The 24,730-nt window shown below is 39.4% G+C and overlaps 2 protein-coding genes across 5 annotated transcripts in view; both read right to left on the reverse strand.

Annotated features, from left to right (window-relative positions):
* Positions 1-1,550, reverse strand: part of PIP4K2B (phosphatidylinositol-5-phosphate 4-kinase type 2 beta) — a 44,769-nt gene extending 43,219 nt beyond the window's left edge. For 2 of the 4 annotated variants that reach the window (XR_014176738.1, XM_081969785.1), the window contains exon 1: positions 521-1,261. Coding sequence is in view for 2 of the 4 variants with exons in the window: in XM_081969785.1 (XP_081825911.1) it covers positions 521-697 (177 nt within the window). In the remaining 2 variants the exon portion in view is untranslated. Of the gene's footprint in view, positions 1-520; positions 1,265-1,286 lie in introns of those variants that run through there. The other 2 variants (XM_081969787.1, XM_081969786.1) reach the window with 2 other exon arrangements.
* A 7,098-nt stretch (positions 1,551-8,648) lies between these two features.
* CWC25 (CWC25 spliceosome associated protein homolog) lies at positions 8,649-19,470 on the reverse strand. The gene is made up of 10 exons (XM_081933711.1): positions 19,333-19,470; positions 18,104-18,276; positions 16,008-16,244; positions 15,426-15,495; positions 14,366-14,478; positions 13,199-13,253; positions 12,780-12,925; positions 12,272-12,355; positions 10,233-10,394; positions 8,649-9,052 (listed from the first exon to the last, which is right to left on the reverse strand). Exons 1-10 carry the CDS (start codon positions 19,348-19,350, stop codon positions 8,938-8,940), a joined length of 1,173 nt encoding a protein of 390 aa, XP_081789837.1. The 5' UTR covers positions 19,351-19,470; the 3' UTR covers positions 8,649-8,937.
* Between the last annotated feature and the right edge of the window lie 5,260 nt (positions 19,471-24,730).

Below are 24,730 nucleotides of genomic sequence, written 5' to 3' on the forward strand. Positions count from 1 at the left end.
ACTAAAATTGTGAAGCAATCCTGATTTTGAAGAAGAAGGGTGATTCAACAAAAATATTGTTTCTCCTTAAATCAAGTTCAGGAAAAGCACAGCTTTTTAAAGACGTTAATAGGTACCGTACAATACACACCCACTCACATGCTCCACCATTCCACCAAATTCCCTCTCACATGTGTGAGAAGAAAGATGACAGTAAAGAACGTCTATCTTCTATAGAGGAAAACTTTGAAATTCATTCAGCACAGAATTGCTTCCCCTTTGTAATTATTTTAGAAAATTTTGCTTGCTGTCCATTTTTAAATGATGCCTTTCGCTACAATATTTCCAATATTTGTTTTCATGCAAGATATGGATTCTAATATATAAATACCAAAATAAAGATGTTTACCCTGTACCTAATAGTCAACACAAGGGATGCTACATAATAGTTGTAAGACGAGACAAATATTCGATGTGCCTCTCTAGTTGAGAGGTCTTAAGCTCAAAGAGGTGGGAGGTGAACTGTGCAGTTCTTGCTCACCGTGTGGTTGACTCCCCACATAAGGACACTCAGGAGTGGTTCAGAGGCTCGGAAGAGTTTCACTTTCTGGCAGACAAAATGCTTCTTCTTTGTCTTGGTCTTGGAAGCACTGAGGGCAGCACCTATAGCTGAGCCAGCGCTTGCAGCTGCTGTGCCTCCAGTACAGTTTGAAGCCATGGCAGAGAGAGAGAGAGAAAGAGAGAGAGAGAAGAGAGAGAGAGAGGGTCCTTGGGGCTGCTTGAACAGATATTGGCCTCCTCCTAAAAGCAGGGTTTTTTCATGCCTCTCCTTGGGACCCTCCAACCTGGGCAGTCATGTCAAAATGCTCTCCAAGAAAAGGCCCAGACTTCTGCTTCTTCAGCTCTCAAGCCACTCTTCCCTCCTCACTCTTTGAAGACAGGGCTTGTATCAGCTCAAAATGGCACCAACGGGTACATAGGCTGGTTAGACTTGACACCTCCTTGCAAGGTACCACTAGGACCAGCCTCTCATTGATGCCACCTTCTTAAACTTGGAGCGGTGCTTCTTCTTGCCTTTTTCCGACCTTCAGATTACAGTGGGCCGTTAAAGGCACCGCTTCTATTCTTCTCCGCTCAACCGCGGTTGAATATCAATCGAATCGGCGGCACTTCTTTAGTTCTCCCTGTAAGTTCCCCAAAATGGTACCATCCAGCCCTCCCTTTTTCACCTAGACCAGTCCCAGCGCAATTAAGTCAGCCGTATCTCTCCCCCCCCCAATTAAAAAAAGCGTTCACAACGGTACAACCTTCGCTCCGCCCGTCGTTTTTCTGTTCTTTTCTCTCCGCCTAATTTAGCGGAATAGATCGGAGATACACACAGATGCACATGCACGCGCACCAATCACAACAGTACCACCCACAGGCACACACCCTTCCTCTCGTTACAAGCAAGAGTTCCGTTCAGAGAACCGGGCACCACACCATAACTCCCCTTCCACATCATAGTTAGGTCCAAGCCCCACCTCCTGTCACTTATCGAATAGTAATGTCTACCTCCCTCCCCAAGTGAGCCTAATCTTAACCCCCCTTTATAACATAGTTCGATTAGTTTCACCCGCTATGAATATATCGCCCCACCCCACCTTCCCCCCCATGCTTCCCTTTCCGTGGTTCGTTCCACCGCAGAACAAGTTATGCCATCGACTCCTGCGCAAAGGAGGCATCAAGATGGCGACGAATAAAGGGAGGGGGAGTGGAATGTTCCATTTCTATTTGAGAAATTGAAGGGCAAAAGTATGGTAGTAATAGTTCATTTTAAAAGAGTCAATAAATCAGGTAGTGGCAAAGCAATGGGGTTTGGATTATTTTTTAAAAAAATAACGCGCTGGTAGCATATCCACTAACTTTTCCTTTAATTGCCTTTCTTGAAAAGATAGTTTGTTCCGAAGAGAGTATTGCAGCAAATAGATTGGTATTTCTCCGTTTTACGGACCAAATAACCAATCAACAACGGAGCACCTAGAGTTATGAATGAGAAATTATGACTATGTAACACAAACGTTCTATTTTAGAGACAGCGCCACCTCTGGTAGGAGTAGCGATTGCTATAAGAATAAATGAAAAAATTGTTCGGTTTTCTGCAGAACATCCAGCTAGTGGTTTAATTGCTGGTCGCTTTCTTCCGTTTTTTGCCGGCTTAAAAAAAAACAGTTAAACTAATGAACATGTTGATTGGCTACACACATTTATGGTCTTTTATTTTAGATGGAAACACATGTCTCTGTTTTGTTCTAATCTGACTTCTGAATTCTGATCCATATTAGTGGGGGGAGACCTGTCCCACAAACAATTAGAAAGAAGTATGTTTCATTCCTCTCCCCAAAGTTTTGGGTAGGATCGTTTTTGCTGCTGCTGCTGCTGCTGCTGCTACTACTACTACTATAATTTTTTATTCCGCAAACATGAAACTCAAGTCAACAGAACATTCAAAAATACATCACAAATACCATAGACAGATGCTGAGGTTGATACGGTTGCTGTCAGTGTTCTAGGAATCAATCAAGTACCTTCTCAAGATGTATGGTTTTCTGAGTAGTGCAGTTTTTTGCAGGTCCGCTGATGTTATTGCAGAAAGCTGCAATTTCTTGATGTATTTTATAAAATTATTGGGCATGGTACCAAGTGCCCTGACGATGAGTATCATTGTTACATGTTTCATCCATAATCGCGTAGTTTCAATGGCCAGGTTGTGATATTTCATTATTTTTTCCAGTTCTTTTTGACTCTGGTGTCTCCTGGTACAGCGATATCAATAAACTGTACACTTCAGCCCTCAACAACTGTGATATCTGGAGTGTTGTGTTCCACAAATTCTCCTCGGCCATCGAGGTGATTGTCTGATTCCCCCCTCACCTTGCTTAGGAGAAATTGGATGATTTAGAACAGGGCCAAGGAGCAAGATTCTGCAGATGCAATAACAACAGAACCGTATTGATTTATAATGAGCCATGGACCACTGCTGGTCTGTAGCCGAGGGGTTGGGTACTTCTGCTCCAAACCTCTCTTGTTTCAGAACTCTTAGTTCCTCAATGAACCACAATGAAAGCAAATGGTCAAGAGGTTGCATAGGTGCGATCTTGTCTAGACCCTCAGTGGCCTTTTTGATTCTAGTCTGTTAAGGCTTTAGTCTCCAGGGATAGACTTCTCAAATGGGTCTGATTTTCCTGAGAAGGGGGGTGGTATAAGAGAGTCTCAGGAATATTAGTGTGTGATCTGACCATGATGGGGGATATTTTTAGATTCCTCACCAAATCATGTTGACATTGCACCAATAAAATATTAGATCTGATATGTGTGATCACTGTTCCAAATTGGACCTGTGACAATCTGGAATAGACCCATAGCCATTATGGAGTCATGAACTCTTGAGCTGCTTCTGAAGCTGAACTCAAGGAAGGCAGATTGAAGTCACTGAAAACCAAGTCTGGGGAATTCCATTGCCAGTCCAGAGATGGACTCAACAGCTCAGGCAGGGAATCGCTATGCAGCAGGGAGATCGGTACAATAGCAATAAGCTCAACTGATTCTGGCATCTATGACAAGTCACTATGGCCAACTGCCACAGCCAACTCACTACGGCCAACTTGCTGTGGCCAACTTGCCATGGGACAACTCACTTCAGGGAAAGTTACACTAATATCAAAGAAATGGTGGAGTAGAATCATTAAAAGATGCCAAGAGGAACAAAATGAAATATGAATGACAAAAATTATTTTTATCTTAAATAATTGAATTGTTAAATTGTCCTGCAGTGAGTTGTCCTATGGCAAGATGTTTTATGGTGAGTTGGCCATGGTGAGTTGGCCACAGTGAATTGGTCATGGTGACTTGTCCCATTCTGCTCCCGTGAGTCTAGTATCAAAACAGTCTCGCAGCAGAAACTTGGGGAGCAAGGCCCTTAAGAGCCTTCTAATGCTGAGAAGAATGTAAGGAAAGAGAAGAGGAAGCAACTGAAGATGAAATATGAAGTGATGAGGCTATTGTGAGACAGGTCCATAGACATATGTCTAATAGGATATGGTGAAGACATAAGTACAACGACCCAGGTACACCACTGCTTGACAAGCTGCACAGACTATTCATTTGCTTCTGGGTGCAGTTCAAGATTTTAGACAAGCCCACTCTACTTGTATTGGTAGAGGAGGCCTGCTGAGATCCTGTCAGTCAAGGAATTCCAACTGAAAGGATCCAGAAGAGTCTTCTCTGCTGTAGTGCTTGTCCTCTGTAACATCCTGACACCACCACCCCGTATCCCCATCCTTCTACAAGGGCTTGAAGATGTGGCTTTGCTGTTTGGCTTGGGAGACCCAGTAGAGGAATTTGTCACTGGAGGCGGTAACCAACTGACTCCACTTCCCCCCTGCACTTTCTGCTGCTCCTCTGTTCATTTTTCTCATATTGTTCTAATTTCAGTGTTTATGTTTATGGGTTCATTCCTTTACTATTGCATTTTTACATTTTTAAAATTGATTTTTCCATGTTATTGTTGTAAGCCACCCAGAGTAGCTCCACTGCAAGACGGACAAATAGATTTAACAAATAAAGCCTGTGCCAGGGTAATTAGAAAGAAAAAAAACACATTTTTTTCTCCCTGATTGCATCTGCATAAAACTATCCAAATCTACAACTAAGTGTCTAATCTCTAACAATCAGTCTGGCACCCATACATTTCTTGAATGTTATTATGTGCAAACAAGATTACTCAAGTTTCTTGTTGTGTTTCATGTCATCATTTTGGAGCAGTTATTTAAGATACGCACCATGCAATTCAGTAGAATCAGTTTCATGACTTGTCTCCTGAGGAAAGTGCTGTTTGATCGTAACACTTTTTTCATTAGATCCCTACCGTTTAGCTTTGAAAGTCACTAAGAATCCAATCATTCCAGTTATCATTCACGCCATTTTTCCTCTTTTACAGGTAAAATTGCTCTAAGAGGCCATGGATTAACAAACCTTCACTATAGTCATATGATTTTAACATCTACCTACCAATACCCAATATTTTATTTGAAGTAAAGCTAATAGGAAAAAGTTGAAAACATTACAGCTCCAAGAGCTATTAATGAAATGGATCATCTTGATCTTTTTCCAGATTTGCCTTGACTGACCTGTTGAATGATTTGTAATGAGACAAGGGAAGCATTTCTGTTATTACTGCTAGATTTCTTTGCAGATTTTGATGCCATTGAGATGTTAAGACCATTTGAGGAAACTAGGGACATGGAGACATTACTATGTTGTTTCTGCTCCTATTTTTGGGGACACAAATAGAAAGCAATATTGTAACTTTTGCTTGAACACTTTGGAATGATCATGGAGCGTCCACAAGGTTCCATCTTCTCATCCATGTTAATGTCTGTATGAATCCATTGTAAAGAATCATTTGTAATTTGGAGTTAAATTGACAGCAGTACAGATCACCTTCATTTAAGGGCTGTCTTGTTTAATGACCATACAAAGCTATAATGCTGAAAAAATAATTGTATGACCAGTTCTCACATTTACAACTGATGCAGCATTCCAGAGTCATGATTGCCATTTATGCACTTCACAGCTGGCTTCTTACAAGCAGAATCAATGGAGAAGCCAGCAGTAAAGTTGTGAATTGCACATATGATGTGATGTGAATGTGATATGAAAAAGAAAGTACACCTTCCTTGAGTCCTATGGTTTTATTATATCAGGACATAGCAAAAAAGATCTATTCCTTAGCAATTCTTAGAAGACGGCACCCTAAATACAATACAACAGCATTCCCCAACCTTTGTAGCTTGATGGCCCGGCCTGGTGCCAGAGTGGGGGCTCGTGTTAGTGAGAAGCACTCCATTTGAGTAAGTGGTGAGCACGCACACCCTCCACTCATGCAAATGGGAGTTTCGTTCGTGCACAAGTAGAGGGTGCTTGTGTTCATGCCTGATGCTCCACTCACGATTGGAGGGCACTTGAGCAGAGGGTGCTTGCGCTTGTGCATGAAGTACCACTCATGTGAGTGGAAAGTACTTGTCCTTGTGTGTGAAGATCCACTTGCCCGAATGGAGGGCACTTGCGCTCATGCGGAAGCTCTGCATAAGGGGAGCTTTGCACCTGAGCGCAAGTCCCTGCTGCTCGTGTGAATGGAACTTTGTGCCGGAGCACAAGTACCCTCCACTCAAGCGCCCTCCATTCATGCGAGAAGAGCTTCACGTGCTCATCTCTCCTGTGGCCCTGTTTTTAACAGGCTACAGCCAAAGCCCAGAGGTTGGGGACCCCTGCAATATAAGATGAACAACAACACATGACATATTATACCAGTGATGGCGAACCTTTTTGGCACTGAGTGCGCAAACCAGAACACGCGTGCATGCACCGGAAACCTGAAGACCAGCTGGCCGGTAGGCACATGCCTGGCTATTTGGGGGGCTATTTTCAGGCCGTTTTTGTTTAGTGGCTGTTTTTTCCGGGTGAAAAATGACCTGGAAAATGACCCGGCTTTTGGGCATTTTCCAGACCATTTTCTGGCACTCGACCAAATGGCACCCACGAAGAACAGCTGGCAACAGCCTGCATGCTCAAAGAGGGTTCTGCGTGCCACACATGCCATAGGTTCGCCATCACAGTATTATATTATGTCATCATTTATTTTACAAAAAGAAAAGCAAAAGGGAGAGGCCATGTATAAAAATGAAGCGCACCCTTACTATTTCCATAGATACGACGTGGTTAAGTAATAACCAGGTGCTGCTAATCAAGTGCTGCTGATCAATTGATTTTCAGCAAACATGACTATCTCTACTAAAGCTGGAAGTTTTAAGAACTGTTACTTTTAAAACATAGGATTTTACAATGCCGATACATAAAAGCACGGAAGTCAAAGAGGGCATACTTTTTCACATGATTGTATATGTCTTGCAAAACAACTGCAGAAGAAATGATATGCTACGTCTACCGCAATCATGTGAATTGCTACCCCAATTGTGGTAGTTAAACAATGACTACATGTATGCTAGCAGCATAGGCCAGTAATGCTTACATTTCTCCTTTCCTGCACAGCCTCCATACATTCTCAGGTTATAAGGGACTGGGTGTAAAACAATGAATCAAAGTTGGAAGGTATGTTGCAAGATTTGGGGACTATATCTGTCCCCCCCCCCCTTCTTAAATATGTTTGTTATATATGATTGTCCTGAATCCAATGCAGTCATAAATGGCACAAACTGTTCATCAGCTTTGGCTGATGCAGGAGGTTCATCTCTATATGAATGAGTTTGCTTTGGTGAATTATGTACTGGTAGTCTGAAACAAAGACTACTGCAAAGTACTTCTTGTGTTGCAGCCTTTAAACTTACGTTTACAAACCACAACTGATTTAGAATTGTTTTTATGAGTGATGAATGGGATCTTCTTCAGTTAACATTAGTCTCACGCTAAAGCAACTTTGCTGGTTGCCCAGATTAAGATGCTTGCAACTGTGTATTAAAACTTAATAGAGTTTAGGCCTATGCTTCTTTTAGGCCCTTCTACTCCATTCAGCATCGCACTGTTAGTCATTAAAGAGGCACCTTTTACAAATCCTTCCAAAGAAGGTTATTATTAATAATTTGTTGTTGATTTAACAACCCACCCAACTTTTTTCAGAGCATGTTTATATTATCAATAAATTTATATCTAAATTTAAACAGGCCATTTCCTTACTATAGTTTAAAACAGAGTTTCCTGGCTTTGTGGACCAATTGGTGGGGGTAGAGGCGGCGAAGACGGGATGTTTCAGGTGTGCATCTCCATTTGTGTGAGCGGCAGGCACATGCACACACACTCTCCTGCTACTCATGCAATTGGGGATGCGCATGTGTGCACTCACCTGCCATTTACATGGCCCAGTTCTGAGCGGCTCAAGGGTTTGGCAGTAGGCTGTGGCCCAGGGGTTGGAGACCCCAGGTTTATAATATTTTCCTAGGACTTTTAATGCCCTTTTTTATCTACTAGTTTTTAAATTTTTAAATATATATTGACATTTTTACTGTACCTTGCAAGCTACCCAGAGCAGCTTGCAAGGTACAGTAAATGTAAAATGCAGAATGTAAAAAACTATGTATATTTAACTACTAATATTTAAAAATACCACAAAAATACTAAAAAGATTCATAAAGATATATACATATATTAAATGCCACGTAGACATACAAAGGTGAACATTTACATATCACAAAAGAATATATGAAAGATTGCTGTCCTAGAATTTTGTCTGTTCCCTTTTGCCTATTAACAAACATTGCTTGTTATAGAAGCAATTTTAGACAACAAAATGTTCATGTCTCCAGTTTAAAAAAATGAAAAAAAAAATTCTCTCCTTTTAGGAAAGGGATTTTCTTCTACAGCTAACAATATATCTTTCATCAAATAAAGTGATATGAACCATTCTGGAAAGAAATTCTGAAAAACTGAAGTGTAAACCCAGTTAGCCTGAGCCCAAATATATTATATTTTAAGAACATGAAAGGCAGAGGAATTATTACTTGACAATGAAAACTTCTGTAATAATTATTCTCTTTGTAATATCACTAAAAATAATAGAATTACTTTTTTTGATTCCATCTTTCCTTTCAGTGGGAAGAGAAGCAAAACTCTTATAATCTTTTTATAGCACTATATTATAAAATATAAAAGAAAAAGGCAGAACAAATTGGCCTACAAGTAGTATCTCAAACTGTACATAGTTAAAATACCTTAATTGGAAAACATTGTAACGGAATATCACAGTGAACTCTCTTGTGCTATCCAGACCAAAGAAAAAATAACCAGGCCCAAGGAGGTTTCCTGAATGGTCAGTTGGTCCTCAGGAAAAAACCAACAGAAAAACAAAACAAAACAAAAACAACAACTTAAGTCCTTAGTGGGCCAATGATAGGATACAAAACAATTTCATCGATGCATGAAGTTTTTTTCCAGGGCTGCTGGTGTCCTTTGGATAGAGTGAATGTTTCTCTTCACCCTGTCTTCAAGAGAGGAAGTGGAGGCACTTTCCAATTTTATATTACTGCAGGTCAAAGAAATAAAGAAGGGCATTAAGAATTAGAAAAGTGTCCATTTTGTCGCAAATAACATTTCTCACAAAAAAAACAGGAAATAAAAAAGGGGAAATTAACAGAATACTTTAAAAAAAACCTGTTTAAATGCCCTTCTAGGGTGGGGCAATGCAAAACATGAACTCTCATGAAAGAAAAATCTATCTTGTTTTCACATTTTTCTGTAGTTAACTAATGCATGATAAAAAAAGGGATTTTATTGAAAGTGAAACATTCCTTCCCAAATTGTTAAAGAAACCCCACCTTTTGGAAAGTTCACAGAACTGCTTTGAAGGCTGCATCCAGCAGTCTGCATTTGCCACTTTACTGGCTGTTCCGGCAGAAGCACCATCTATATGCATGTACAGGTAGTGCTCAACTTACAACAGTTCATTTAATCACTGTTTGAAGTTACAACAGCACTGAAAAAAGTGACTTATGAACGGTTTTCTGGTGAATTATTGTGGCATCTCCATGGTCATGTGATTAAACTTCAGATGCTTGCAACTGACATTTGACGGTTGCAGTGTCCTAGGGTCATATGATCTTTGGTGAGCTTTTGACAAGTAGGAAGCCAGGTTTACTTAACAACTGTGTTACTAACTGAACAATTGCAGTGATTCACTTAACAACTATGGCAAGAAAGGTTGTAAAATGGAGCAAAACTAATTTCACAACATCTCACTTAGCAATGGAAATTTTGGGTTCAACTGGGGTGGTAAGTTGAGTTGAAGACTACTTGTAGTCAGAGAATCTAAGTCACCGTTTCTCAGCCTTAGCAACTTTAAGATATGTGGACTTCAATTCTCTGATTCCCAGCCAGTATACTTGCAAGGGAATTTTGGGAATTGAAGTCCACATTAAAGTTGTTGAGGTTGAGAAACACTGAACAAAAGTATGAAACTTCCAAATGTGTCTGTTTTAAAAGTTAAAGAAAATATTTTCTCCTTATATCGAATACTTTGGTAGGTGAAATAAGCATGCAGCACAAAAATACTATTAAACCGAAATATAGGATGTTGCTGCTCTATATCAAGTGTAATGATCGAGTGTTTTAAGGAAGACTGAATAGGACCTTCTGTGTTCAATATATGCTGTTCCAATTGAGCTACGGCTTCTTCCCTAATTTTAGAAGGAAGGGGGGTCACTCACTGTATAAACTTCCCATTGGACTGGCGAAGTTTTTCTAGAGCTTGCTCTCTTTCTTCTTCTTTTCTATGTTTGTTCACATTGTTTTTCCTTTCTTCTTCTCGCCATTTGGCATTCTCCATCATTTCTTTCCGTCTTTTCTCCAGCTCTTCTGCAGATAATTTTCTGTTTAAAATAGATTAATATGATTTTAGACAGGACAGTGGCTTTTCAAATGATAATCATCATCATCAATCTATGGAGTAATCTTTCTCTTGGCTATTGTATGTGGAGAAAATAGAGTTCAAATAGATGATACTCAGCTATACATTTCCACCCCGAACCACCCCAATGAGGCCGTCGAAATGATGTCCCGGTGTTTGGAGGCCGTACGGGTCTGGATGGATGGCAACCGACTAAAACTCAACCCTTCCAAGACGGAGTGGCTGTGGCTTCCGGCCCCCCGGTTCAACCAGTTGCTTCCATCTCTGGCCATCGGGGGCGTGCAACTAGCCCCCATGGAACAGGTGTGCAATTTGGGCGTCCTCCTAGATGCCCGGCTGTCCATGGATGACCATGTAACAGCCGTGGCAAGGGGGGCGTTCCATCAGGTTCGCCTGATGCGCCAATTGCGCCCCTTATTGGACCGGGATGCCCTACGCACAGTCACCCATGCGCTAGTGACGTCTCGCCTGGACTACTGCAATGCTCTCTACATGGGGCTTCCCTTGAGATGCACTCGGAGACTACAGTTGGTCCAGAACGCGGCCGCGCGGGTGATTATGGGGAGGACTAGATACTCCCCTGTAACACCTCTCCTGCGCGAGCTGCACTGGCTTCCTGTGGTCTACCGAGTGCGTTTCAAGGTTTTGATTATGATCTTTAAAGCGCTTCATGGCACAGGACCTAGTTACATGCAGGATCGCATCCTGCCCCACACATCCCTACGACCAATTCGCTCACACAGAGAGGGACTTCTCCGGGTGCCGTCCGCCAAACAGTGTCGGGGGGCGACACCCAGGAGCAGAGCCTTCTCTGTGATGGGCCCAGCCCTGTGGAATGACCTCCCCCGTGACATCAGGATTACTTCCGATCTCCGCTCCTTCCGTGTACAGCTGAAGACCCACCTCTTTCAATTATCTGGCCTGGCGCAACCGTAATTTTTCTTACTCCTCCTGACTGTCTTTTTAAATTTTAAATTTTAATTGTACATTGGGTTTCTTACAATTGGGGTATTTTAATGGTGATTTTTAACTGTCTAAATGTTGTAATTTGTTACCTCCTCCGTGCATGTGTGTCTTTGTATATATGTATGTTTATGTGTTTGTACTCATGTTTTATGTTCTATATGCTCCATTGTACGCCGCCCCGAGTCCTGTCTGGAAAGGGAGCGGCTAATAAATTCAAATTATTATTATTATTAAATTATTATTCTTTAGTCAAAACACACCAAGTGCTAAAATAGTAATTAGGTTTTTGGCTAAATTCAAGCTAAAAAGGATCCTACGTTCTTTACACTTCTGCAACACATGAATCTTAAACAAATTTATACCTTAAATCTGATGTAATAGTTGACTGCATCCAGCGCATCAAAAGTATTTAAAGGTTTCCAAAGTGTTTGGAAATCAGCAGGAAAAAGGTGTAAAAATTGAGTTTCAAAAGTGCTCCCCACTCCCCCCCCAAAAAGGACAACGGGACTTTGTTTTTTCTTAGGGGGGAAAAAGCGCCTTTCCAACAATCATGATTTGGATGACTGAGAATATCCTTAGATATACAGAGATTGAGGTTCAGTAGTATCCTAAGTAATGTAGATCATTCACCCATCAAATTGGAAGAGATTGGTCTTATAAAGTTGGACATTTGGTTTCTTTAAATAATGGCAATAATAATATGATTTTTAAATAAGAGGAAATTGCTGAATCTAATTATTTTTATAAACCATTTCATTTAATTGCCAAGCATTATAGCATGCATGTTTTTCAAAATATTCTTTTCCTGCAATACATTATAAATTTATGTCACAATCCACTGAAAATACACCAATACCATATCCATTCACATACCTCGAAGTCTGGGGTCTTCTATATTGGTGCTCCTTGTGAAAATTTTTGTATTCTGTTTTTGCCTTTTGTTCCATACCATTGTCCCTGCAATTCAAAAATTTTATTTCCTCCATGAAAATAATAATTCATTATTAAAAATTATTTACTTTAAGCTGTTCTACTAATTTTTTAATCTTAAAATATCAGTGACTGCACTTACACTTTCAACCTAGTGACTGCACTTGCCTTTTGAGGAGCAACATTCCAAATCAAGATTTGGTGGTGGTGGTGAATTCAAATACTAATATTGTTATTAATTTTAAACAATGAATATAATTATTCCATAATTCTGAAAATATTTACATTAAAAATTACAATGAATAGATGCCAGAATAATGATCTTTCAAGTATTCTCAGTCCTTACATTTTACTGTATGCAAAACACTAATTTAAGATTTGAATAATTCCACAGCAATTAAGATAACATCTATCTTAGAAAAGGAGAATTGGTTGCCCAATTTTTGCTTACTGTTTACTGTCTCTAGGTGATCTTGATCTCTTATGCCTGCTTGATTCGTGATTTGTGTTCCTGTTGACATGCCTTTCAGGAGAATGGCTTTGATGCTCTGATCGTAAGCTCTGTTGGAACATCCTTTCATGGCCACTATCACGAACCTTACACATTATGAAAAAAATGCCATTCTCTTAAAAGAGTTTTAAGCATGGAAAATATTTCTTTATTAGAGAATAAATATTGCTATATTCAACTGACTGCACACAGATGTCCCATACTGTGACTGTGAAGATACTGGCAGTTAATCTACACTAGCAAGGAATTCAGTGACAATAGGTAAGTTTGCATACTTCATGACTTGAGTCAAACTGGCCCCAATAAATAGCATCTCTATTTTATATTGTATAGTAAATATTACAGAATACAGTACATACTTGCAATCCATATCCTGCTCTTTTGGGATGGAGATGTTCTACTTTCTCCCATGACCTAAAGCAAAAGAAAATTAAATTATAATACTTCATCTATGTGACAAGTCTAAGTCCCTAGTTATTTTAAATGTGTAGGTAGTGTACATGCAAATTCAAGCCCATATGAATAGAAACCCAGCATATACGGACACTAGCTCAAATATGAAGATAAATATATCATTTGTGGCTCCTCTGGGATATGTAGAATAATACAATGGTCTATCAAGATACACTGTCAATTCACGGTATAGGTAGTCCTTGCTTAATGATATCAGGGACTGTAATTTCTGTAACTAAGTGATGCAATTATGAAGCACAATCTCATGTGACCCATCACTTAGTAATAACAATCCTGAGTTCCCATTCCCATTGTTAAGTGAGGATCATGGGTTTTTAAAGGAAGACTTCCTTGCAACTCCCTGCCAGTTTCCAAGAAGTAAAGTCAATGGGAAAGCCTGTAGGAAGTTGCAAGTTCTAAGCAGCTAAGTGGACAGGTGAGTGGCTGCTACAGTGTAATCAAAGCCGATAGGTGCTGCAGAATGTAAGGAGCACAAATGGCTGCTGCAGCATGAGCATAGCTGGGTGGGCATGTGCTATTGAGTAAGATCAGGGATAGACTGCAAAATGGGTGCACGCTATAGGGTATTTTTGCATTCTACAGTTGGGTTCCTCAGGAAAACAAGTGTTTGGAATGACTTATGGGAGTGACTTGAAACTTTTCCTACTGGCTTCCCTACTGATTTACTTTATGGGAAACTAGCAAAGAAGATCACACAAGGGGTAATCGTGCGACCATGGGATACTGCAACTACTGGTATTTTAAGTGCAAGCTGGTTGCCAAGCACATGGATTGTGATCACGACTGGGTGGGGGTTATGATGGCTGGAACTTTGAGAACAGGTTATAAGTACTATTGCTCAGTATCTTCATGATTTTAAACAGTTGCTGAACGAGTGGCTGTTAACCAGAGACTACATATACCACCTTTAAAATATCAAAAGCCTCTTTATACAATAGCGTGTATTTGTGAGGGACTGAGTTCCACTCCTTTCTCTGCAATTATGAACAGTAGTCAAACCCAACTTTTAAAGTAGGATGAATGAATAAATGTATAACATGTACAAAGCATACTTTGTTTTAATCTCTTCATCTTCACCACTACCGGAATTATGGTGTCTATGTTTCTTGTGTTTCTTCTTCTTCTCTTTCTTTTTCTTTTTCTTCTTCTCCAAACTGTTTTGCAACTGGAACATTTGAAAAAGGAAGTAAAAGTTTCATAATAATTACCAGAGTTTAAAACATGATACCAATTCCTTTTTGGCTAACAGGCACTTACTACAATTTGAGAGCATATTTATGGGCATGCTCATAAAATGGCTGCCATAGAAGGACCAGTCACATGAACCATTGCTCAATATTCTTATATTATTTCAGAAAACTTTATCTTTCAATGTTTTTCTAATACTTTTCATGAAGATGTTGATGAAAATTTTGGTTGCCATAAGAAGAGTGAAGATTTATAGCAATTATTCTACATTAATTATATTTGGAATAATTTCATATCTTCAGAAGTGTTACTTAGAAATCTTACTCCAGCTACAATCTTGTACAAGACTATTTGGGAAAACTACATTCCGGTTTGTACTAATTTCTAACATTTTTTTGTTGTAAATACAGCAACTATTAAAAGACTTTGGATTTGATTGGGCAACTGTTTAATATTTTGTTGAATCATTAATACTGCATATTATTCTTTCTCTCTAAAATAGTCTTTCAGCAGAGACTAAATTAAACTTCATACTGTCTACATATACTCTAAACTCCCAATTCTGTCCATAATAATTTGATGTTATAGTTATCTTATTTTTAAATACTTGATCCACCTTTTTTATATACCACTCAGATGGCAAACATACTTAATACTCCTGCCTTCTCCTATTTTTCTATAACAAAAACCTTGTGAGGTGAGTTGCATTGAAAGAGAATAACTGGCCCAAAGTCAGGCAGCCAGTTTTCCATGCCTAAGGCAGAACTAGAACTTAAGTCTTCTGATTTCTATGTAACCACCTTAACAAGTACATCAAACTGGAAAAAAAGCCCCACTAAATTTTGCTCAATATACGTAAGATTGTCATCATGGAATTCAGAACCATTTGGATGTTTACATTCAGAGCACTCAGCATTAGCATACCAGTTCTTTGATCTTCTTCATTTTTACAGGATTATTCAGAACGTCACGTTTCTTCTCTTCCTCCCTCTTCCTATACAGACAAAATATTAATTAATTAAGTAATGTTCATATGAAATTCACATATTCTACTTCAATATTATATATTTGTGATTACAGGTTGACACCTATGATCTTCCACAGGTATTGGATTCTATCTTCTACAAGTATTGGTATTGAATTCTATCTTTATCAAAACTTGTTTGGCTTTATTTATTTTGCTTTTACTGATCATAATTGGATTCAGATTATCTTGTATAAGATGAGTGACCACACAGATTTCCTAATAAATAGATATAGTTACAGCATCTGAATACTCAAATCTACAGGATTAGCATCTCTGATCAAACATATCACAAAATGTTAAAGAGAAGCAATGTAGACATTAATGGGAATAATTGAGTTTTTTTAAAAAATATCAGGGATATTTCAATACTTTCATTTTATAAATCAACCAGGCCATCACCTCACTTACTCATTCATTTATTATTTATTTTATTTATATACTTTCTGCCCCCTTTTCACACTGAAAAGAATCCTAATTACCTTATCATAAAGAGAGGGTCCTCCCGAATCTTGCTAGCCATATCCAAGGCAGAATTGGCACCCGTGGAGGCAAAGATAGAGCCTGGCAGAAGGCCAGTCTCAGAAGAACAGCCTGCCTCCTTGTCCTCTGTTGTCTCGAAGACATACTTGTCAACTGGACGCCCCATAAGGTATTCATCTCTGTTCACCATGCCACCTGGTCCTTGATACATCCATTCCAACTTTTCATCTTTTTTTCTAATTTATTTGGAAGATATTAACAAATATTTTTTAAAAAACTTAGAGTTAGAAGAGAAGGTGCAAATTTAAAAAAAAACCAAAGAATTACTGTAATAGGTAAAGCCATCTTACAGCAGAATATTTAATATTTCTTGGGGGCTAAGGTTACAAAGAGGATCAAAACACATTACACATGTAGATAAGTCTAAAACTTGGGATGAGTTGGGGGAATGCTAAATGCAAGAAATACAATTTTAATTCCTGAATGTGAGAAAACAAAAGGCTAATGAACACATATTGATGATACTTATCAAAATCATAATTTCCCCAGGGATGACAGAAATGAAATACAATTGTTAGAGGAAAGGACAGCGATGGGATTCAAATAATTTAACAGCCGATTCTATGTCCTAATTTCTTCCAACAACCAGTTTACCAAACTGCTCAGAAAGTTAACAACCAGTTCTCCTGAAGTGATGCGAACTGAAGGGGTACATTTTATTTTTCCAATGATCTCCATAGTTTTATTAAAGGAAATTTAATATTAATTAAAATACATTTTAATTGAATTTAAAAAATCTTTATCAACAAGCATTAGATTTCCAAATGAGAATCTTGTTTCTGTAACTATCCACTTTTTAAATCTTTTATTAGAGAGGTTCATCAATTTGGCTGCTAAGAAGTCAAATGCTATCACATTTTAAGTACTATAATTGGATGATAAGGTCAGTGTTTTCATCTCCAAACTGAAATAAATTAAAATTTCAGTCTTTATCCCTTCAAATTTGTCTTAAAATATAATTTGGATAAGATGATGGCAGTGACAAGGAAATGCATTTCAAATATACAGAACAGTATCACCTTTAATTACTTTACATTCTAGAGTTTCAGTCTAGAAGATATTATGCCAAAGTCACTTGCAAACCAGGATATTATGCACAGATGATATATATGTATACATATAGATCACTTAAAGACAGTTGAAGATGGTGGCAATACTACTTGCCTTGTATTTCTTTTGGTACTAAAATGTTAGCTAAGGTATGCTTTATATCTTTATCTTTTTATCTATAGCAAGTTATGAAACCAATATAGTTGCAAAAAGAACTTAATAAAGATCCAAAGAGGAAAATACATAGTAAATATAACAGAGCCAAGTCTTAAAATAAGGGTAGAGATAGCTCACAAGTACAATGACAATGAAAAATATTAAGAGGCAACAATGAAAATGCAAAGCTATTTTGCACTCAGTCATCTGTAATGAAGATAAATGTTCCATTAGGAACAAATTCTGTTAAATGTTAATCAGTTAACTCTTCAGATCTAAATGAACTGAATTTTAGGATGGTTTGGCTAAGTCTTCAATTATATTTTCACTAAGAAATCCTAGAGAACTGGGGAAGTACTAAATAACTAGAAGACAGTAAATAGTTCTAAAATCTTTAACAAGTTAAAGGGCGATTCTAGAGCACGTAACAATAACTTGTTTATGCTTGAAAACAATTAGCAGAAGTTATTATGGAAATATCAAGAACACATATCTTGTTTGAATGTATCATTTTGGAATTGAATAGCTTTGTTAAACATTATGGGAATGCAGAAGACATAGTAATTTTTTATTTATTTCAACAAAGCTGTTGGCAAAGACAAATTCTGACTGAACATTCAAAGTAAATTAATATTGTAATAAATATTTCAATAATGGAATCAATTATCCAAAGATGTGATGTTTTCCCTTCGCTCCAATTCTTTAAATAGAGACTAAACAGTCTCTGCCAGGGATATTTTAATATTAGTGTAGAGAATTGATAGCCCAAATAGTTCTTTACTGTGCTATAATTCTATGTTTACAAACCAGTAAATCCAACTTAACATACTTGACAGCCCCTACATCTTCTGCATAACGCTGCATTTCTTCTCGTGCTCGCTCTTCATGCAATTCCCGTTGTAGCTCTTCAATTTTTTTCCGTTCAGCTTCATGTTTTTGTTCCGCTTTCCAAACTTTTTCCACATTACGGAGGGTTTGTGGATGCCAGCTTTTTTTAAGATTCTATAGACAAAATTAGGCATTTAAATTTACCTTGATTTAATCTGAAAATTTCCTCTACAAAAGCTGTACCAAATAATATCAAATATCAGCCAGAAAAATATGGGAATGCAAACCTCAGTAAACTAAAACTAAGTACATAGAAGTGTTTTGTCCACATTCATATTGCTATTCAAATACTTCCCTCAATTTATACTTTACAGTAATTGTTCTATAACAGAATGGCAGTTAACTCCACAGCACATACACCTTGCTTCAACAGTCAACCTCATATCATTGATTTAGAATAGCACATTACAAGTTTTGGACTGTGGAGCTATTTAATTTGTTTCCTCCACTCCAAATGAGGTTTCCATCATCTGTTCATTTGTACATTAAAAGCATGTTGAAGGTCCTATACTCACCAACTAGATTCACACATCATAGAAAGTTATGCTTTTCTTACCGTAGAAATGGTTGAATATACCATTTGAATACTAACTGGGCTCACCACATACATTAAACCATAAATCATGGCTTGTTAACACTGGGTAACGTATCATAAATTGCTAAAGCAAAAGTAAAAGATTATGAATTGGTGATATGTGAAACAGTAGCTAAGATATCACACTTCGATTATGACTTTGTGATAAGCCACTTAGGTTGCCATAAATATGCTCTTTACCTCTAGCAAGTGATTAAATTGAAGAAGGTATGCTGCTGTCCCTACCCCATTTCTTCTGAACTGCTTTCCATAACTCTGAATTCCAACTGAACCTTTCTCCCACCCCAGCTCTCCACCCTTAAATACGTCCTTACATTTCAATGATATAATTATAAATTCATGTATTATATAATATAGTATATAATTACATTATACGAAATATCCCTATATTTTCATCCAGATGTATAAATATTAAGTGAACCCCGGACGGCGATTAGAAATCGGCTTTTAGTTTCGATTAACTCTTATTCAAACCAATTCGGATTGGTCCCCAATTCTCGATTCCCTTCCCAACCCCTCCATCCACCGCCCTCAAGAGAACCTCGGCTTCTCTCAATCCCCTCTTTTTTCCTCACCAGGTCGCCTCCCCCCATGGCGACAGTTCAGTCTCCGCTGCAGCCGCAACGCAGCTCTTCTCTTCCTTCGGCTGCTGTGCTTAGACCGGCGTCGAATGATGACGTTGCATTTTATACCTCTCTCAAACGTCGCTCCTCCCAAAGCGGAAGTGATGGGTTTTAAAAAGTTTAGATGTGAATAAAGCTTCCTCTGTCGAATCTGCAGTTTTTGTTCCTTTACGGGGAAAATTGATAATATTCATTATAATGAATGATCCTGATATGTCAGATTGCAACGCATCATCCCAGGCTCAACTATCGATGATGTGAATAGTAATATGATATTTGGAAGGAGTGGAGGCTTAAAGGAAGATTGTATGCATCTCATTTTTATACGGTTTGTAAGCAGGTAGCAGGAAAACCTTTGATCCATCTTAAGCCAGTTCAATCCTTGTGATACTTCAGTCCATTCAGAAACTACTTTTAACTACCTATCAACCTAGCCAGAATTCAACAACCAAGATTAGGGAAAGTGTGAAGGAAATAAATTCTCACAGGAATGGGAGCATGATAGCAAAATGGACACATGAAAGGATTATTCAAACACAGGTAGTCCTCAACTAACAATAGTTCATTTATTGACCATTCAAATTTACAATGGCACTGAAAAAAGAGATGTTGGAAGAAAATTCCAGATCTAGTTCCAAGCTGGGAGAAAAGTGCTAGAAATAAAATAGAGGCTGGAGGCTGATTGGAAAGGTTCCCTTTATTAATGAAGCAGAACAACCGACCACATACAATTCTGGCTCAACTGACAAAATGGAGCTTAGGGTGAGTGGATTTTATACCTTCTGGATTCCTATGGGTCCATGTAGAAGTCTTGCCTGGCTGTGTAGACAAAATGGGGAAATGCAAATCCTAGGGGTTTTTCCCAGCTAATTTTGTCAACCTTTTGTTTGTGGCTTATCTGAGTTTCTGCCTTGACCCAGTCTTTCTGAATGGATTACCAAATCTGCATTTCTAAAACCTGGCCTCCTCAGTTTCTGCTTGGGGGGCAGGGAAACTGGGGCAGGTTTCTGCCCTGTAAGGTTTTTTTCCAATTTCTCCTTTAGGGGAATTATTCTATCCTGCCTTTTTAATATCCCCCAAAATATTTCATTCTTGGGGGGGGGGGGGCTTTCCACAGTGATCTATGACCATTTTTCACAGTAATGACCTTTGCAGCATCCCCATAATCAGGTGGTCAAAATTCAGATGCTTGGCAACTGGTCCATATTTATGACTGTTGCTGTGTCCTGTTGGAAGAAATGTCCTTCTGCGTTCAGTTCCAAATGGGGGGGAAAGACACTGGAAACATGGAGGCTGCTTGGAAAGATGGTTTAATGGTGAACAGGATAACATGGCTTGAGCTTCTGAACAGAAAAGGGGGAATCACATGCTTCCAGCTGTTGAGTGAAGAAGAAAAAGAGAGCAAGATGCTGAAAGTTCCTGGTTTTATGCCCTCTCTGGTCTTTGCTCTTGAGCTTGTATTCTGATTGGTTGTAAGACTCCTATGGGGCCATGCAGGGGGCAACTCTGTAGGCTGTATTGAGTCCACGTTTGGTTGAGCATTGCTTCTTCCCAAGTGCCCTGTGGTGAGATGGGTAAAGAGCTAATACTATCATGCCTTAATCCCATCACACTGGAGCTGAAGGGGAGATCTTTGTTATGTAGAATAGACTGTCACAGCCTTTTTAATGGCCCATTGACAAAGTTGGGGGCTATTAAGAGTGAGTCTGCTTCTTGCCTAAAACATGTTTCTCCATTTCTAATCCAGAGAAATATAATGTTCCACCTTTTCAATATTTTCCAGGATATTTCATTTTTCTAGGAGAGGGGTGGGTTTTAACATCCTACGACAAAATTCTGGAAATTGAAGTCCAGGCACCAGAAAACTGCTGAAGTTGAGAAATACTGGACTAAAGTATTCGCACTACATAGAATATAGGCATCTATAAAGTGAGAAATGACAAGTTACCAAAGTACAGTATTGATTTAGTTAATTTCTCCTTTCTTATGTAGGAAGTTAGCATCCACCCCTTCCTAGAAAAATGAAACATCCTAGGAAAATATTGAAAAGGCAGAATACTACATTTCCCTGGATCAGAAATGGAGAAACATGTTTTCAGTCAGAAAACAGACACACTCTTAATAGCCCCCACTTTTCTTAATGACCCATTAAGATGCCCAAGCCAGTCTATTCTGCATAATAAAGAGTTCTCCCCTGCAGCTCCAGAGTACTGGGATTAAGGCATGGCTTGCTGGAAGCCGAAACTAACCAAGAGGGACATGGGTCCAGCACACAAGTGGCAGTACTGAGTCTCCCCATAATCCTGTCCATGCCCTCGGGGGTCACAGGGTCAAACTCATCCCAGATTGTCTCCACAAGATTCATCCCCGTCGACTCACCCGAATCTACCCAATCAGAGTCGAAGCCTATGCGGATCTGAGCGATTTTATCCTGCAGATACTGAACAAATTCTTCAGCCCTACCCTGCAAGGGGTCTTTCCCAGTTCCTTGGTTAAGTAAGGAGTGGGTCACCCTAAACAGGGCAGCTGGGCAGTTATCCGTGGACGCAATAAGAGCGGGAAAATGTTGCCGTTTTGCAGCTTTTATAGCCACTAAGTAGGATTTAATATGAATTCTTACTAGTATTCAATCAGATTCAGACCGGCTGGCCCTCCAGCCACTCTCTAGGCATCTTTTCCGGCGTTTCATCTCCCGGAGCTCCTTGGTAAACCAGGGAGCCACATGGGATCGACACCGGATCAGAGGCCTCAAAGGCACAATGTGATCCAAGGCCCCAGTGGCCACCCAATCCCAGGCTTCCATTAGGGCTTCGGTCGAGTTGTGAGCAAGGGATTCAGGAAAAGTCCCAAGCTCCATCAGGAACCTTTCAGGGTCCATCAGGTGCCTGGGGCGGAACCATCTAGTGATGGGATCTTTCTCCCAATCACAGCTGGATCTTGGTTCCTCTGTGTGTTTTACTGAGAGAGCCTGGAAAGAGCCTGGAAAGTATTAGGGTCAGGCCAGAGCATAGGACCTTCTGTTAGGGAAAGGAGAGTATGTGTGAAAATGAATGGAAATTTTGTTGCTGTTGCTTTTATTCCGTGAAAGCAAAAAAGCAAAGGCCCAAGGTGCGTAAAGAGAGGAGGTGGTGCTAGTACTCACTGCAAAGGGGCAGGGGTCCTCCTGGATCACCTTTTTGGATCCGAAAACCTTAGCGGAATTCCCTACGAGGAAATACTTCGTTGAAGGAATTGAAGTCCTTCCCGGAATCTTTTTCCTGCTGAAAATATATGGCGGATCACCCATCTAGGACAAAATGAGCCCTACATGTAAAGTGTCATGGGAAGCGTTAGCTCACGGGTGATTGGAATTTCTCTTGGAGATTTCCTTGAAGTCTGCGATGCCAGGCACATGCCTATCTTGGTTGGCATGGAGAGAGCAAGGAAACTGTGTGGCAACTGGGCTTTGCTGAGAGATGACACAGGAAAACTAATTTGGCTACATAAAGGTACTTAAATTAAAGGGAAAATGTTGGTTTTTTTTTTCTTGTTTGTTTGTTTGTCTCTTCCTCTCTGTTGTCTATGCAAGCATGTGGTTTGTTTGTTAAGATTTGTGCCTTCCCTAATTTAACTGAGATTTGTGCTGGGACTGACTAAGGTGTGTAAACGTGAGAGTTCTCTTCACCCCATCTTATTTGCCCTTGTCCTCGTGTATACATGTGTCTAAGTCTTTGTGTACCCTTGAGGTAATTGTAACTATAAAATGTCTCCAATCCAAAAAGATAAGAACAATTTTAAATTGTTCAATGAAAGAAAAGAGTAAACTGGCAGAAATTGCCTTCACTCCATTTGTTGACCCCAGAAAACTGTGAAGGGGGGAGTTACTTTCTGTTTGTTTGGCCACCAAAAACAGATTAAAGAGAAGTATTTCTTTTTCCTTCCCTCCCTGTACCTTAAAGTATCAACCCGAGGTTACAAGGGAATATTTTAAGCTCATCTACTAGAAAAGTTTTATCCTTGCATTTGCTGTATGTGTTTTAAATGTTTTCATCTCTTTCCTGAAGCATGTGTATCCAGACCCCATTTCTCATCTATGATATCCCCATATTGTTACCACCAACAAGAGGGGAGTCTTGTTCTCATGTCTTTCAGCCCTGCACAGATGAGCAGAGCACCTGGATCCAGATGCCTCCAGAGGAGACCTTCCATCCACCAAGCCAGGAATTGGGTTTCAATCCAGCCCTCCACTGAAAGTCTTCACAGCAACCAGAGTGGAGCAGACCTTCCCAAGCCTGACATACCAGCAAGCCAAGCTTAATGCCATCCAGCAGACATTAAAGAAAGGACCCTGAGATGGACAAGTAAAGACTGAAAGATTATTTTCAATCCCCAGAAGACAGCTGTAAAGACTATGGGGGAGGGTGGACATTGATTGTAAGGTTTTCTGTCTTTGCTTCCTTCACATAAATTCATTGTAAGGTTTTCTTTCTTGTCTCTTTTATATTGTAATCAATTTAATGTACTCATGTAAGAATTGTATTTGAGAGTGGCTAGCCCAGCAAGTTCTGAACACCTTAGATTTCTGTCTGGTGGGAGGGAAATTTCTCCAAAATGTCTATATTTTCTGTATTGCAGAAGCAACTGCAGGGAGAGAGGGGGGGGGGAGAGAAAGGGAGAGAGAGAAACCCCATTCAGAATTAGATTGAAACTATCTCCTTGATTTACCTCCACACAAAGCTTCTCCTAGGTTGATTTTTGCCCTGGCACTAAAGCCCAAACAGTCACATCTCCCTGCTAATCCCATGGGGGAGGGGAAATTCCCTTCAGGCAATTCCCCCACTTGAAGAGCTAGTAGAAAGGATCTCTAAAACCAAAACCCTGACTGACTCAAAAATGATGCTGCCCAGTTACCTAGTAAAGCAGGATGTGTTGCACTGGTGGTCTTATGAGTAGGAGCCCTAGGGCTCATTGTGTGTAATTTAAAAAATAGTAAATAGCTTGGCTTGCACACTGGCTAAACTCAATTTGGCCTCACTAAAATAAGAGCTAGGGCAGGTTCAAGAACCATCCCTTGGAAATGGGCAGCCTGTAGCTATTTAAAAGGCAAAACCATGGCTGTGAAGAGTTTTGGGATTTCTGCTTGCTTGTAACCTGTGTGGAACCTCAGAAAAGTGATATCTGAAATTAATTGGCATGGAAAATTGGATACTGTAAATTTCTTTCCAAAACTTTTTCCCTGGCTGCTAAACCTTCATGGTTGAAAGCTTGCTCTGGGAGCCACTTCTGCTGCCAGCCTTCTAGCCTCTCTCAATGCCTCCCCTTTTGCATCAGAAAAAAATTAAAGCTCCCTGATCTGACCAATTTTAATCTT

This window comes from Natrix helvetica (assembly GCF_964273705.1).
Source record: "Natrix helvetica genome assembly, chromosome: Z".
Taxonomy (NCBI): Eukaryota; Metazoa; Chordata; class Lepidosauria; order Squamata; family Natricidae; genus Natrix; species Natrix helvetica.

Bases quoted from the DNA above. Each gene is read 5' to 3' on its own strand.
- CWC25 (XM_081933711.1), bottom strand. The intron at 12,926-13,198 runs GTATGTACTGTA...ATAATGTGTAAG, and splicing joins GAGCAGGATATGGATTGCAA to GTTCGTGATAGTGGCCATGA. The intron at 9,053-10,232 runs GTGAGTGACCCC...TTTGACCTGCAG, and splicing joins TCCAATGGGAAGTTTATACA to TAATATAAAATTGGAAAGTG.